The sequence below is a fragment of the Manduca sexta genome, chromosome 16 (assembly GCF_014839805.1).
Source record: "Manduca sexta isolate Smith_Timp_Sample1 chromosome 16, JHU_Msex_v1.0, whole genome shotgun sequence".
NCBI lineage: Eukaryota > Metazoa > Arthropoda > Insecta > Lepidoptera > Sphingidae > Manduca > Manduca sexta.
The window spans coordinates 9,616,909-9,631,582 of NC_051130.1; the positions used below are offsets into that span (position 1 = coordinate 9,616,909).

General features: G+C 34.6%; 1 protein-coding gene across 1 annotated transcript in view; it reads right to left on the reverse strand.

Annotated features, from left to right (window-relative positions):
* The window catches only part of LOC115446505, a 61,440-nt gene continuing 46,766 nt past the window's right edge, over positions 1-14,674 (reverse strand). Inside the window, exons 3-5 of the mRNA XM_030173173.2 lie at positions 11,657-11,777; positions 5,561-5,683; positions 1-1,405 (exon numbers count right to left, since the gene is read on the reverse strand). Of these exons, the coding sequence (XP_030029033.2) occupies positions 1,213-1,405; positions 5,561-5,683; positions 11,657-11,777 (437 nt within the window). The 3' untranslated portion in view covers positions 1-1,212. The remainder of the gene's footprint in view (positions 1,406-5,560; positions 5,684-11,656; positions 11,778-14,674) is intronic.

Sequence of the window (14,674 nt, forward strand, 5' to 3'; positions counted from 1 at the left end):
TTGATATAAAAGCATTTATTTAGTCATTGCACTGACTCACATCGTATAAAAATCAAATTATATATTCGTAAATGTATCACTTATTCGATTTATAACTAAATATAAATAATTTAACACTTAAATGTACATGACGGGTATTATATGTAATGAGAATATGTCTTACGAACTATGCTAATAACTATGTTTCTAACCTGTGTTTAAAAATTCTAAGTTGCTAAGAAGTTCTATAAAAATGAGTTCGTTTTAAAGGTATATTGGAACATTCATTTCTACAATAATGTTTAATATAACATTTCTATTTAATGAATCTCAAATCATTTTAAAGTATTAACCAACTATTAATTTATTTATTTCACTTTTGATTCATTTTTTTTTTAATTCCGAAAATTTCGGTGGTATTTCCACTAAGTTACGATAAAATCTCACATGTTTCATTACAACAAAATCTTATTTAGCGCTAGTACGAGCGATAAGTAAACTATATAGAAAAAAATCAGACAAAAATAATCTCATTGTGTTAGCTTTGACGGTACAAATAGTCATAAGATTGTATCATATTTTCTTTCTTTCATATTTTTATAGTGACGAAACTGACAAGCGGACCCAGATACGCAAAAAGCCCACAAAATTACACTTTTAATATAGTGAAGATTGAAGTTTAATTCGTATTTTTCCTCATTGGTATTATATTTTATATTTTGTTAATAAAAAGTTCAAATTAACATATTTTGATTAAATTTTTTTACTAATGGAAAATATAGTCCTTATAGGCTAGAACTAATTTGGCATACTCGGCTCATTTTCGACCATTTGGGTTGGATCATTTTTGCGTATCTACGTATTGCTTCTGAATTTTTAACAAGGACATCTGAACTATGAAAAATATTTTAACGGCAAATTTTTTGGTCTGAAGTTTTCCCTAACTTAATGAGTAAAGCCACCCTTTAAAAACAACTTCGACGTCAATTGCCTCTACCTTCATTGCGAACCTAAGGATCACTGCCCTTCTTATAAAGACGAAGAAAAGCAGTTTATCTGATGGTAACTTGGTTTAATTCATATCTGGTGACAGTAACTAAAAAAAACCTGCGTTGCTTTTAAGGAACATACTGATTTCTCAAATACTCCTAAACATAAAAACAAGAAGCTAAAATTGGCACACATTTCAATCTAGCTCGTCTCAGCGCTAATAAGGCAAGCTGTTCATCGTATTTACCGTCCAACAACAGCCCGCACTGTGTTCTTCAGTATGTCGGTGACGAGTTCGGTCGTTCGGATGATCTTGATGCCGATTTGGTCGATGAACGTGATGGCGGTGGAGTAAGGTATAGGCAGATCGGACGTGGACGTCGGACGCAGTGTAAAACGCGTTGGCATAGCGTTACTGCCGGCCCATGTCGTTGGTCTGAAAAAGGTGCATTGTATTATTAGTTAGGTAAGTATTTATTTATTAGGTTTTCCAGTTGAATTAACTCTAAGGACTCGCCGTATACAACCTACTGACGTCAAAGCTGTCTACTTTGGTTAGCCGCTTAGATACAGCTCTTTACAAATCTATAAAGGTTTTTAGCTTTCTAAAGCCAGTCTTATTTTTCTTAATGAAAAGACAGAAACATTCATTTAGATAATGCTATATATCTCATTTTACATGAAATATATGTCAGAATTCTCTCAACAGAATTCTAGCGTATGCGATAAAAATAAATGACCAAGTTGAAATTGTTACATTCCTTTCCCACCAAAGTGATAATTAAATGATAGATGCGCCCTTTGTGGTCACGTATAACAATTATTATTTACCACACGCAACATAATTTTGATAATTTTCTATCAATATTTATACTGATTTAGCATCAACATTTTATAAGGACAGAATAATTTTGTCCCTTATTAAATAGGCCGCCGCTATAGCTGCTTATATGGGTATATTAACTTTAAACTTATATAAGCGGCGATAGCTTATTTAACTGTGAAACGGACTGGCGAAACGGATGTCTGCAGGTTCATAACTCAAGACCACACAGCTCTGATTTTTCTGAAATAATGCGTGTATTGTTTGCGAATCATTGCTGGTTTCAACGGTGAAGAAAACACCCCGAGGAAACCTGCATACCTGAGAAGTTCACTATAAGAATTTTCGGGGTATATGCCAATCATCACTAAAGGAGCGTGTTTGACCATACTCCTCTCAGTAGTAGAGGAGGCCCCTGCCCAGCAGTGGAGTAGCATATAATGCAGGGCTGATATTATAATAAATTAACACCGAGATTTGGGATACGCTGTGTATTTTCGACCTACGAATTAATTACCAAAACCCAAACTAAGCATTTTTAACAACTTCATGCTAGCTTCTCTAGGTAATAAATAACAATGCACTCAGCTATGTTAAATAGAATAATTACACGTGTGCACTTATAATATAATCAGATACGAAAATAATTTACGATATGAGCAGAAATATGCGAAGAGCCTCGTAATTAATGGTAATAAAACTAATTATATTATGATTACCTTTGATGTAGGAAAAGCAACGTCTAAATAACCGCGGAATTATTTTAGGGTTCTGTATAAAAACAGTATTAAATAATTAGGAGGGGGGGGGGGTTCTTGCCGTCTAAGGTAGATTCAAAATTAGGCGTCCGTACAAGGCAGGAGTAAAAAAAGTTATTTTAACAAATAAGAATTATGCGTGCGCTCCCTAGTCATTGGAACAAACGACAAAAATAATTATTTTGTATAGATTTTATTTTATGCATTTTGCCGCCCTGCTGAAAAATGACAACTATACTATAAAATAATAAAATCTTTTGAATAAGTCGTCTAATAGTGTTTTGTCTAAGAAATATTTTCGAGGTGTTTTTTGAGCACGTCCCTTTGAAGTAAAGCCTCTTCAAATTATCCGTTTAAGCTCTACGAGTACCATACATTGTATTGTGATTTTCCATTAGGAATCGTATTACCTACTTTTTGCTACGGATACAAGCTTTAATCAAATCGGTGAATAGGTAAACTTATTATTAATAATAAAAGCCGGAAAAATGTTCGTAGGTTTACACCATTTTTTGTTAGTACGGAATCCTTAGTCACTAAGGCTTATTGTGTTGGACTGGTTGGTATTTGGCAATTTTTTTATTCTATAGTTTTACTAATAACTGATATAATTGGACATATTATGCGGTTTTGGTGTTGCTATTTTAAAATATTTCTCAGAAGATGAAAATATCAGTATTTCCCAAGATACATAATGTTTTGAGGATGTAGTTTCTGGAATTTTTGAGATACTAAATACAGCAGGAAAGAATCATCAGATTTTCAGACCTTCCTTCCCTAATCCCTATTCTTTTCCCAAAGAGAGTGCAGCCATAATACATTTAGGTTTTATGGGCAGTAGATATCATCAATCAAAGCACTTAACATCAAATGTAGCAATTGGTCGTTTGTTAAAAAACTTTCATATTGCTAACCAGCAGTGGCGAAGGGAGAAATTTTTCAAAAGGTAACCCGAAGTAAATAAAAATTGCCTTAGTTAACATATCGCGGCCAATTTCACAGAAAACCAAAACTAAGACAAAAGTAAATCAACCTAAAAGGGAAGCCGGTAGGAATCGAGTTATATGGACACTTCGCCACTGCTAACCAGTGGCGGCCTTAGCAGGCACGAGGTTCCGAGCGGGAGCAAATAAGTCCTAGATTCCAATAATGTCATAGGTGGTTAAACTGACTTAGTTGGTTAACGGGGTGATGATCTAAAAAAGGTTATCTAGGCACTGCGCGAGGCCTTGAACCGCGGCCCCCAAGATTGCTTCTGTTGCTAACTTAGATAAGTACCTATTAAGTTACATCCTAGAACAATCTTGTAAAATGCGTAAAGAATTACATCGTAGTATCACAAGGTTTATGAATTTATGCATAAATTCCAAGCTTGTTCATGTTTTTGTAATCAAGCACCGTCTACTCACATAGTAGATAATTGCAGTGTAAGACGCACAATAATTCGCCATATAGCCGTGGGAATATATCATTGCTCAATAAAACGCAAGCGACTTCGTATTCATAACTTTTGACCGTCGATTTGATTTATAGAAATTACTATAATGTCATTTGATTTATTGAGTTATGAGCGATGATTCTCTTTGATTTCATTTAGGAATTTTAAAATGTAGGGAGTGCCGTGTTTAGTAATAATTGACCAATACTTATCTTAAATTGACACGGTTTTTATTGCTATTAAATTCTTGATAACATATTTTGTTTGATCGATAATTTCATATGTTGTAATGATTTCTTATGTTTACGCGATATTGATATTAAAATAAAACTGTTTTAGGGGTTTTATTCCGGTTATTTTATATTTTTCTTCGTGTCGATTCAAAGACTTTGAAGCCTTCGTAGTCATGGGGGGACTGAGGTGTTGGTCATGCGAAAAGTCAAACTTACCATATCTACGTACGTTTTACAATTATGCAATTTTAATTTTGTTTGCTGTTGATAGTCCGATTTACGCATGTATTCATATTATGCTTTGTCACCTATTTACAGACTATTTCATACTTATTATTTTTATTAAATGTACTACGTACGTATACTATTTCGTATGTAGGACGAAATCCATTAAGTAAACTATCTTTCTTCTTTATAGTAATTTAATCTCGGCCGGCGTCCTATTGTGTTTGTTACAATGAAGTGCACTCAACTACTCGAAGGATCCGCAACTAAGCCACTTCGAAAGCTTTCTAGAGATAAATAACTAAATAAAAAAGTCTTAAGGCCTTCTACTAAGCAAATGACCTTGAGAATTCGTTCCATACATTTACAGTGCATAATAACGGGAAGAATATGCAAATATTTACTAATAAAGATGGCAGGAAAATCAAATCGCTGAACGCAATCAAAAATGTTAATATATGTTAATGATTGCTAAAAAATATACTATTTGACGTTTTGGTTAATGCCTCGATTAATTCTAATGTAGCAAAAACTTACAAATGATCTATTTGGCAACGGTTAGGTGAAGGCCGTGATACGAATTAATATGGATGTATACGATTTATTTTATTTTTTCTGACATGCAAAGACCCTGGGCGAACAAGTGAATAGTAGGCTGATATTTGATGACTCTTAACATTATGTTGAGTTTGAGAAAGATTTGCAGTGATTTATTGGGATGTTGATGTTATAAGTTTAGGGGTTACCTATGAAACTAGTGCCCCGATTTTAAAATTTCAAAAATTCCTTTCCTGATATGAAACGAAGTACGTAAATTTATTTTAGTAACACTAGATGGCACTGCCGTGATTCCTTCAAATTTTAATTTACCTAAAAGTAACTTATAGAGATCTTCTCAGGTATGCAGGTTTCCTCACGATATTTACTTCAGCGTTAAAACAAGCGATAGCTCACAAAGAATACACACATAACTTTAGAAATTCAGTGGTGACCTTAAGTTCAGTACCTGCGGATATTCGTCTCGGCAGTCCATTCCAGCTTCAACCAGAGTACCGCCTGAAGTAATCTAATCTATAACCACGCAAACGCGCATAAGCTCAGGCATAAGTATTACCTAGTCGGCATAGCTGGTCGCATAGTCGTAGTCGGCTTCATGGTGGTCTGCGGAGATGTTGGTCGAGGAGTCGCGACCCCTGAAGACGAGCTGCCCACCATCAACTCACCATCGCTACCGAATCTGAAATTAATAAACAGCATGAATTAGTCAATAGGTAAAGTCTAAAAAACTATAAAGATATTGTATATCCGGTTTCAAACAAGCCGGCATAATTGTGTCGACTTGCGAGGTATAATCATCTCTCGTCAGTCGACAATCTGTCTGGACCCTACTATAAAGTGTACGTCGATCAAGACAATTTTATCTACTTTCAAAAAGGCCTACATAGTTACGTGGAATGCTGAAGGGTAATCATCTCTCGTCAGTTGATTCTATCTGAACCCTACTCCAATTAACATCAGGTGCAATGAGATCACTTTGCCGTGTCCATTAAAAAGATATTGTATTGTAAAATGGATGCGGATTGTTTAAAAAGGGTTTGGCAAAATGCACACTGCACCAGATGGCAGCCCCGGATCTTGAATTTTTTCGAGGCGGGGCAAAAATTGGAAAATGTCGCCCCCACCCAGCTATATTTTTACTTTCATCATCATTATTTCGCGTCCAGCGGGAAATAATTTTAGTATTGAATGTACTGGATGTCTCAATAGTCAAAGTTGCGTTAATGATGAGTTATGTATTCGTCTGCCAAGTTTGAATTTTGCCGCCCTTTCAATTCGCCGCCCGGGACATAGGCCCCGACTAGTTCCGGGGCTGCCAGATGGTAAGTGGAGTTCTAGATAGGTACCTACTACCTAGCTAGAGGATCGTCTTACTAGGCAGACTATTCCTCGCAGTAAATACAACTTCAACTAGATTCTTCTGAATCATAATCAAACATGTTCAAATTGTTGTATATATTTGTGGCTTCAGTTTAAATAAATTTTAAGAAAAATCTCGTATTCTGGTCAAACCATTGTACAAACCTAAAAATTAGGATTAGCAATGGTCGTGACTGACCGCACACGTCCCATTAGTCATTGTAACACCTATTAATGATCATCACGGCACTAAATCAAAACAAACATCATTGTAAACCTCCATCCAGGGTCGCCACGAGCTGTATTTCCTGACGTTCCTAATATTTAAAAAAAAAGTTTCTCGCTGTGTTTATTGGACTATAATTCATCTATATATAATTTAAACAAAGTCCCCTTTTTTGGCTGTTTGTATGTTATCGATTTTCTCAACATCTACTGAACGGATTTTTATGAAATTTGGTATGGAGATAGTTTAAGATCCTTGGAAGGCTACTTTTATTCCAGGAAAATATATAGCGGGATTTATATCCCGGAAAACTCTTTCACGTGGGCGAAGCTGCGAGGAAAGGCCAGTGTATAATAATAATTATTATGACTTCATTAGCCTTTTAGTTCTTCTTTTTTTTTAAAAAAAAATCCTCACGTCAGTTTTGACTTAATAATATTATAATGAATGCAACTCAAAGTATTATAATTTTAGATTGGAAGAAAACTTGCAAGTTCACTTCTGCAAGAAATTTTTACCGTGCAAACAAACACGGCAGTCCGCCATTTTCAAATTTTGAATATTGCAGGACTTCCGTCGAATAAATATGTATAGAATTATAGTAATATTGCCGCTAGTGTAAACTCATCTGGAACTTTCCATGCAATATTTCTATTGCTGCGAGAACTTGCTAATCTAAATGTAGTATATTTGTCATAGACCCCAAACATAAAAAGCGTAAGTGTGTATTTTTAAAATTCAAAGTCTAGTGTCGAATGAGGGTCAATTTCAATCCCTACCTACTTACGATTATAATTAGCGAATAGCTATGGCATATTTTAAAACAGATATTCATCTCTCATCAGTCGAAATTCTATTGGAACCCACTCCACTTACCATCTTGTACAGTGGGATCATTTTGCAGTAGCCGAATAAAAAAAGCTAATATAGTTAAGTCTTTATTCAATGTAATTCAATTGACTTTAAAATGAATACATATTTAATTATCACGCCGATTAATCACACTTCATGTATTAATTTAGATTTATATTACACGTGATTATAAGGAATAATTTGTTTTGATTGGCTAGCAATTATTATCATCTTGTATTTATGTTATTGTGGGATGGTTGCATTGTATTGCAGCACTTATTTTTATAATACATACAAAAAATAAAGAAATACTTTTTATTTGGATAATTGGACCTACTTATGCAAACAGGAACCAATACACACATGTGCCAAAATCGAGTTAAGTATGTAGAGAGCTTTCAAAATGTACCTTCTATCCTCTCTGTAAAGATCAAAATGATATGACAATTTTTACTGAACAAACCGTTTTCAACACAAGTTTACCAACCCACATAACACTAGTTGTTGAATAAACTAACAAGATCCAAGCCCCATGGTAACCGGAAAATCTAAAAAAATCTACGAAATTGTTTTGTTTTACAAAGAACCATCCCATAAGACTCACATGATTTTTACGTCAAGCTTGACGGAAATGCAAATATAGAAGACGATCTGGAAGGTTTTTCGGGTCAGTCTGATTTTGAAGTAGAATAATATTTAGATTAAGTAATTTTGATATTCCACAAAACATTTTAATATAAGAATTTTTATTTTACATAACTATTGTACTACGCTATTGTATTGGGTATTACCTGTAAAATAGTTGTATGTGGAAATAAATAAAAATATTTTTTTCAGTAAAATATATTAAATAAATATGACATTTTATATTTTTATTATAGAATTATTCCAAGATAAAAAAATTAACAAGAGATCAATCCACACAGAAATAGTTTTGCTAAAAGGAACCATTGAGTTATTTTTAAATTCCTTAATTATGTTAAATGATTTTCATCAATATTATATTTGTATAGATAGAATAAAGTATTTTTTACAATATTGTAAATATTTTTCGTCCAAAATAACAAACAATTGTCTTGTATACAAAAATTGGACAAAAACAGCTTTTTCTCAAAACTATCATTGTGTGGGTTGATTCCCTTTTGCGTAAGTAGGTCCAATTAATTTTTCATTTTTTAATAACACATCTCGTGTTTTTCGCAGGAACTAATTACGTACTGATGTTGAGGGTCCTTTGTGTTTTATAATTGTTTAACAATATTAATAGTCAACATATTTTAAATATTTTTCAATTGTTAAATGCGGTTTGTGTTCACTCGTTATTTACTCGTTATTTTGTACATTTGTAATTGAATTATTTTTAAGTGTAAGATAAGTGAATTATCAAGTTGTGATCCAATAAAAAACAATATAACATTCATATTTTTGGGTTATGCTCATTTCAGAAAATATATTTTAAATAGTAGCATAAATATCTAATATTTTTTGGTGTATATATTTTCTTTCCTTTTGTCAAAATAAAGACGTAGTTTAAAAAGGTTTTCATATTTTCATCGATGCCAGGAGTCAGGGGACTTAATTATTATTGTTCTTGAGGGAAATAAAATTATTATTGTACAATATTATGTTAATTAACATCAAGCCAAAACATTATTTCTTTTTAAATAAATTTGAATAATATAGCGATCTTCTATAATCTCTTGCAAAAATATTCAATATTATAATATTTTTATGAATTTATTAATTCCGTACTTATGACGTGAGAGATTGTAATTATTAACGTCAGCGTAACTACAATAATTCTTAAAAAATAAGTAAATTAAAAAGGATGAAGGATGTATGAATGTATGGATAATAATTGTGGTAATGTTCATTTTAAAAACAGAGTTTTTTAATACTTTAAATGATGAGACAAGCTTGTTTTTCCCCTCATGGTAAGCGATACGACCGCCCATAAATAAACAGTAGAAGCACCATCCAACAACTTAAATTACAAAGTATTGTTTGGTATTTCATTGCGCTCGCCATTCTGAGACATGAGGTGTTAAGTTTTTATGCCAGTAATTACACTGGATACAATATCTTTCAAACCAGAAAACAACAGTGACTACAACACACTGCTGTTTGGTGGCAGAAATAGACATTGCGTTGGTACCTACCCAGGCGAACTCTTACATATGAAATGATTTATTTGAATCCGTAAAATGTTATACATTAATTAGAGAGAATATTAACTCTATCACCACTTCGGAAAGCAGTTCTCACCAGAGAAGGACGGGTAAGAAACACCAGTGTTGCTCTTTTCAAAATCAGTTAAAGGTAAAGACTACAGTACATGATAAAGAGAAGCGAAAAAAAAAAATACAATTGGTTTTATATTGTTGTTTAGAGCAGTTCATTTATATGCTTGTAAAATAAGGAATAAATTAATTTAAATTTTCATATGAGTGCACAACTCTCTCAGGAATCATGTGGGAACTACCACCAGTGGCCAGTTATGACATTAATATCCAACAACCAGACCAAACAATATTTCTTACAGTTAAAAGTTTAATAACAATATGACCTGATACAAGCAATGTTATTGTCACTCCAATCATAGCAACAATTGTACAAACACGTGTTTCTTGCAATAACTAGTTGCCAAGCCGATAACTAGAGTTTGAAACTAGTACCGTGACCGTGTTTCGCTAAAGAAATGTCGATTATGCCGCGTTAAGCACGCGAATCGAAATTGGTACGAATAATAGTGATGTAACTGTGAATTTAATCGGCATATTAGCTATTTGGCGATTAGTGTGTTTGCGTATACGCTTAGATTACAGCAGCCTTTGAATTTTAAATACTAGTTCTTTCTTATTAAGAACATTTAAGTACACGGTGATTTCGCGCCATTTTTCCGTTTTGAACCAGAGGCAAAAATGTTAATTCTAAGCATATATTTTCAAATTTATATTTCCCAGAAGCAGATTAAGGTCAATAATCCAGCTCAATAATCATTACTTAAAACCAAGACACTTATTATGTACCCAATATCATAAAAAAAAATACTTTTTACGTACATTTCGCCAGCCATGTTAAGGCCCGAGTAGGAGAGAACACTTGGCGATTTAGCAGGCAGAACTCCAGGCCCCGATATGATGCTGAATAGAAAAACTGACTATCATGCTTATCCCTACATTTCGAGGTCTACTCTTTATGATCACGAGGCAGACAACAGTCTCTTTGTTCCAATAATTTTGAGGCTACTAATGAGTTTGTCCATAGGCTAAAATAGGATTTATATATTTTTCTTCTTCTTTTTTTATACGCGCACGGCTAACTGATCCCACTGCTCCTGATGGTAGGTGGAGTGGGGTCCAATAGAAGGTCGACTGACCAGAGATGATTAACCCTCGGCAGTCAACACAGTTATGCCGGCCGTTGGAACCGAATATACATAGGCTGAACCTGGAACGCGACAAACGTGGGCGGCGGCAACACTATGGCGGGTTTTAAGACGTTGAGTATGGTGGTCGCCATCAGGGCGGATGTAAAGTGTATCTTACCACCAACAAAAATCATTCATCATTAAAATCTTTTTTCTTTAGTTGACTATGACTAAACACTCTCTTGTTCATAGACGTTTTTATCTAAGGACCTCAGCTAAGGACGGAGCATTGATGTGATAACAAGTCTGTTTCTAAGCTTTATTTATCTGACAGCCAACTAGATTCGAGTTGTATCTCAATATTAGCCAATCACAACGGCCCTATGTCTACGCACTGCGAAGGCTGCCATGCCGTTAGCACTGAAAAACAGACTTATTATCACAGCAATGCTCCGTCCTTATGTAAAAAAGTCTATGAATAAGGGGGTTGTGTCAGAATGACGTACGCACGCGGCCTATGCTATAATACGTAATTCCATATTCTAAGCAGTGTTTCTATTGTTTATAGGGTATGTACCTACCAAACAAACAACGTGCCTATCTCATAATTGTATTATATAATCCTAAGTACAGACTAGCAAGTTCTTACAGCATTACACCGGCGCAAGAACTTTCAGGTGCGTTGACACTAGCGGCAATATTTCAGGAAGCTACATTACTCTTGAGTGTTATAGGCTACTTCTCATCCCGTACAAAACATTTTTACGCAGGCGGAATCGTAGGCAAAAGCTAGTTTATGATATTAGTGAGATTAAGTTAGATAACACATGATAGTCGTTACTCACCTATTAAGAACAATCGGTCGTGGCGGTGTGGACGGGGCCGACAGTGGTATCACTGATGGTGGCGGGTTGGTGAGCGGCGCGGGGGTCGCTGTGGTCACCGCCACCTCGTTCACTGTAGACCCTGGACAAAACCGTTACGTTTAAATCTGGAGAGTAATTGGTCGAGGTCGTTTTTAGACAATACTGATGATTGTGTGGCTGTGCCAGAATAAAAAAACAAAAATTTTGATATTAGGTTCACTAAACTAGTCGATAATACAAATTCTAAATTAAGAACGTATACATTAGAAACAGAACTAGGTACACGACTTTCATAATAAACATAATAATAATGAATAATAATAATATCAGCCCTGTATTATATCCTTGCCCACTGCTGAGCACGGGCCTCCTCTACTACTGAGAGGGATTAGGCCTTAGTCCACCACGCTGGCCTAGTGCGGATTGGTAATAAACATAAGCTGGTGATAAATTCTCGATGGTGGTAGGATATATTTTGTATCCGCCCTGTTAGCGACCACCGTACACAAGGTGTTAAAACCGGTCACATTGGCGCTCATAAGAGTGTCGCGTTCCGGGATCAGCCTGCGTATATACGGCTCCAACAGGTCGGCATAATTGTGTCGACCGTCGAAGGGTAATCGTCCCTCGACTGTCGACATTCTATTGGATCCCACTCCACTTACTATTAGGTGCAGTGCACTTTGCCATTCATGTATAAAAAAACGTTTACAGTTATAATCAATGATGTTTTACAAACAGACGCGCCATATACTAACAAAATGGCACATAAAAACGACGCACTATTTGCTATAGTCACGTACCTGTACATATAATTACAAATTGGCTCGAAGTATGAATAAAAATATACGACAGTTACATAACAACCTTAGTGCCGCACGCTCATTGGCCGTTAAGTCGGGCAATTACCTTACTTTCGTCTTGCCAGTATTGAGCTCAGACAATGTATCTATGTAATAAAAACATCTTAGGTTATAATGCAATTTACATAGCTAGGTTTTTTAAAATACAGACAAACAAAAATGATATCTGGTGTTCAAAATCTACATAAAATAATTATCTACTTTAAATTAGCTCTTTCGCTGTTTCGTTCCGTAGAGCATTTGTAAATAGAATAATTTTCCGATCATATTAATAACAAAAACATCTTGAAATATACACCCACGTCATTTATCATGCTATTATCGAATGTTATGGACGTAAATTATAATTAGCCTGGCGACATCCATTACAGTTCAACCTAGAGACTAGAGTCACATAGCATATCAATGGAAAAGCCTGACATACTTCCACAGTTCCCATCAACAGTGAACTGCGTTTCTTTCTCAGCTATACTTGAGGACGTAGTCAATACACCTCTCTAAAATCGTGAACGCAACAAACAAACAATATATAATGCGAATGACATCCGTTAGACAAGTCCAAAGAGAATTATAATATATATGGGACAAGTCTATCGCCTGGATATGTAATTCCCATCAATGACGTTTTACAAAAAGACGCGTCATACACTAACAAAATTGCACATAAAAACAGCACAGTTTTTACTATAGTCACAGCCCAAGCGGCCCGCATTGATACGGGCCGAGTGAGCCCGAGTACGTCCGAATGGGTCCGAGCGTCGACCACCCCGTCGCCATGACGGTCGAATAGAATGCATTTATTAGTTAAACAATAAGTTAAATAGTGTAAACTTATTACTAACGTATGAAATGAAACGTTTTTTTCATTCACAGTTGGAGTACAATTTGTACATCGTCTAAAAACACAGGAAGGCATGTTATTTATAAAAATACAAAAGTTAGTAAGCCGACTAGCGGCGACAGTGGTTGGAGGTTGACTAAGTGAATATCGGGCAATTACCTTACTTTCGTCTTGCCCGTATTAAGCTCGGACAACGTATCTATGTAATAAAAACATCTTAGATTCCCATACTTTTTTTTAGCAACCGTTGCTACATTCATAGTCCTAAGTACAATAAGCCAAAAATATTTAAAATATCAAATGGTCTATTTTCGTTTCTTTTTAAATAAATTGATTCACTGATTATGATCATTTCACACAATTTCTAGTTAACTTATACCATATTTTTTTATCGAAGGACAAATACGCGGTATAGCTACTACCACATGGCGGTTGAGTGGTATGGTTATGTTGGTATTACCGGTCTGCATAATGATTGAATAAGCAAAAATAGTAAAACATATAGTGGTCATTATCATAATGAAATAAAGTGCTCTTTAGCGATATGAAAGCGTACTTATTGGCACAAGTACGCGGTATTTTAGCATAACCAGAACGATGATTAAATTAATAAAACTCAACGAACCTTTTTGATCATTGAACTCGTTTTATTTTTAGAGTTGTGAGTGCAAGTTTTTATACGATATTTCGTAGTGTTTACTAGATCACGGCTTCAAGTAATTATAATGTTGTAAAGCTCCTACTCGAGCAAACGGCCTTGCGGGATTTGTTCATGGCGGCGCGCGAGTTCGGGCGGGAATATGCAAAGATTTACGAATGTTTTAAAAATCAATTTAAAGTATTTTGAACCTTAAACTACCAAAATATGTTATAAATATCAGTCTCTATATATATTAGGTTGTCTAGAAGAGATACATTTTTAGCGATAAGATTATTGGTGAACATTATTATGATAATATAATAATTGTATTCATTTTTCTGTTTTTGGTGTATAAAATAAAGTGTTTCATACATTCATTAATTTAAAGATTTACTTATGAAATTGTCTGTCAGTGTTTCGGAATTAAAAATGAGTCGTACTTTAGGAGGAGATGCACGGAATCAACAATTTAAACAGTTTTGGGTACGCGAGTCGAATAAAGTGCCACGTAATACATAATGCAATAATAAAACGCTGTTCTTCTAGATCTAATGAGCTCTTAGATTATTTTTTACCAGACTCCTGCGCACGTGGACCAATTTAAGTTTACGTGATGGTAAATAAAAAGTTCATTTGATAACGTCTGGGTTTTA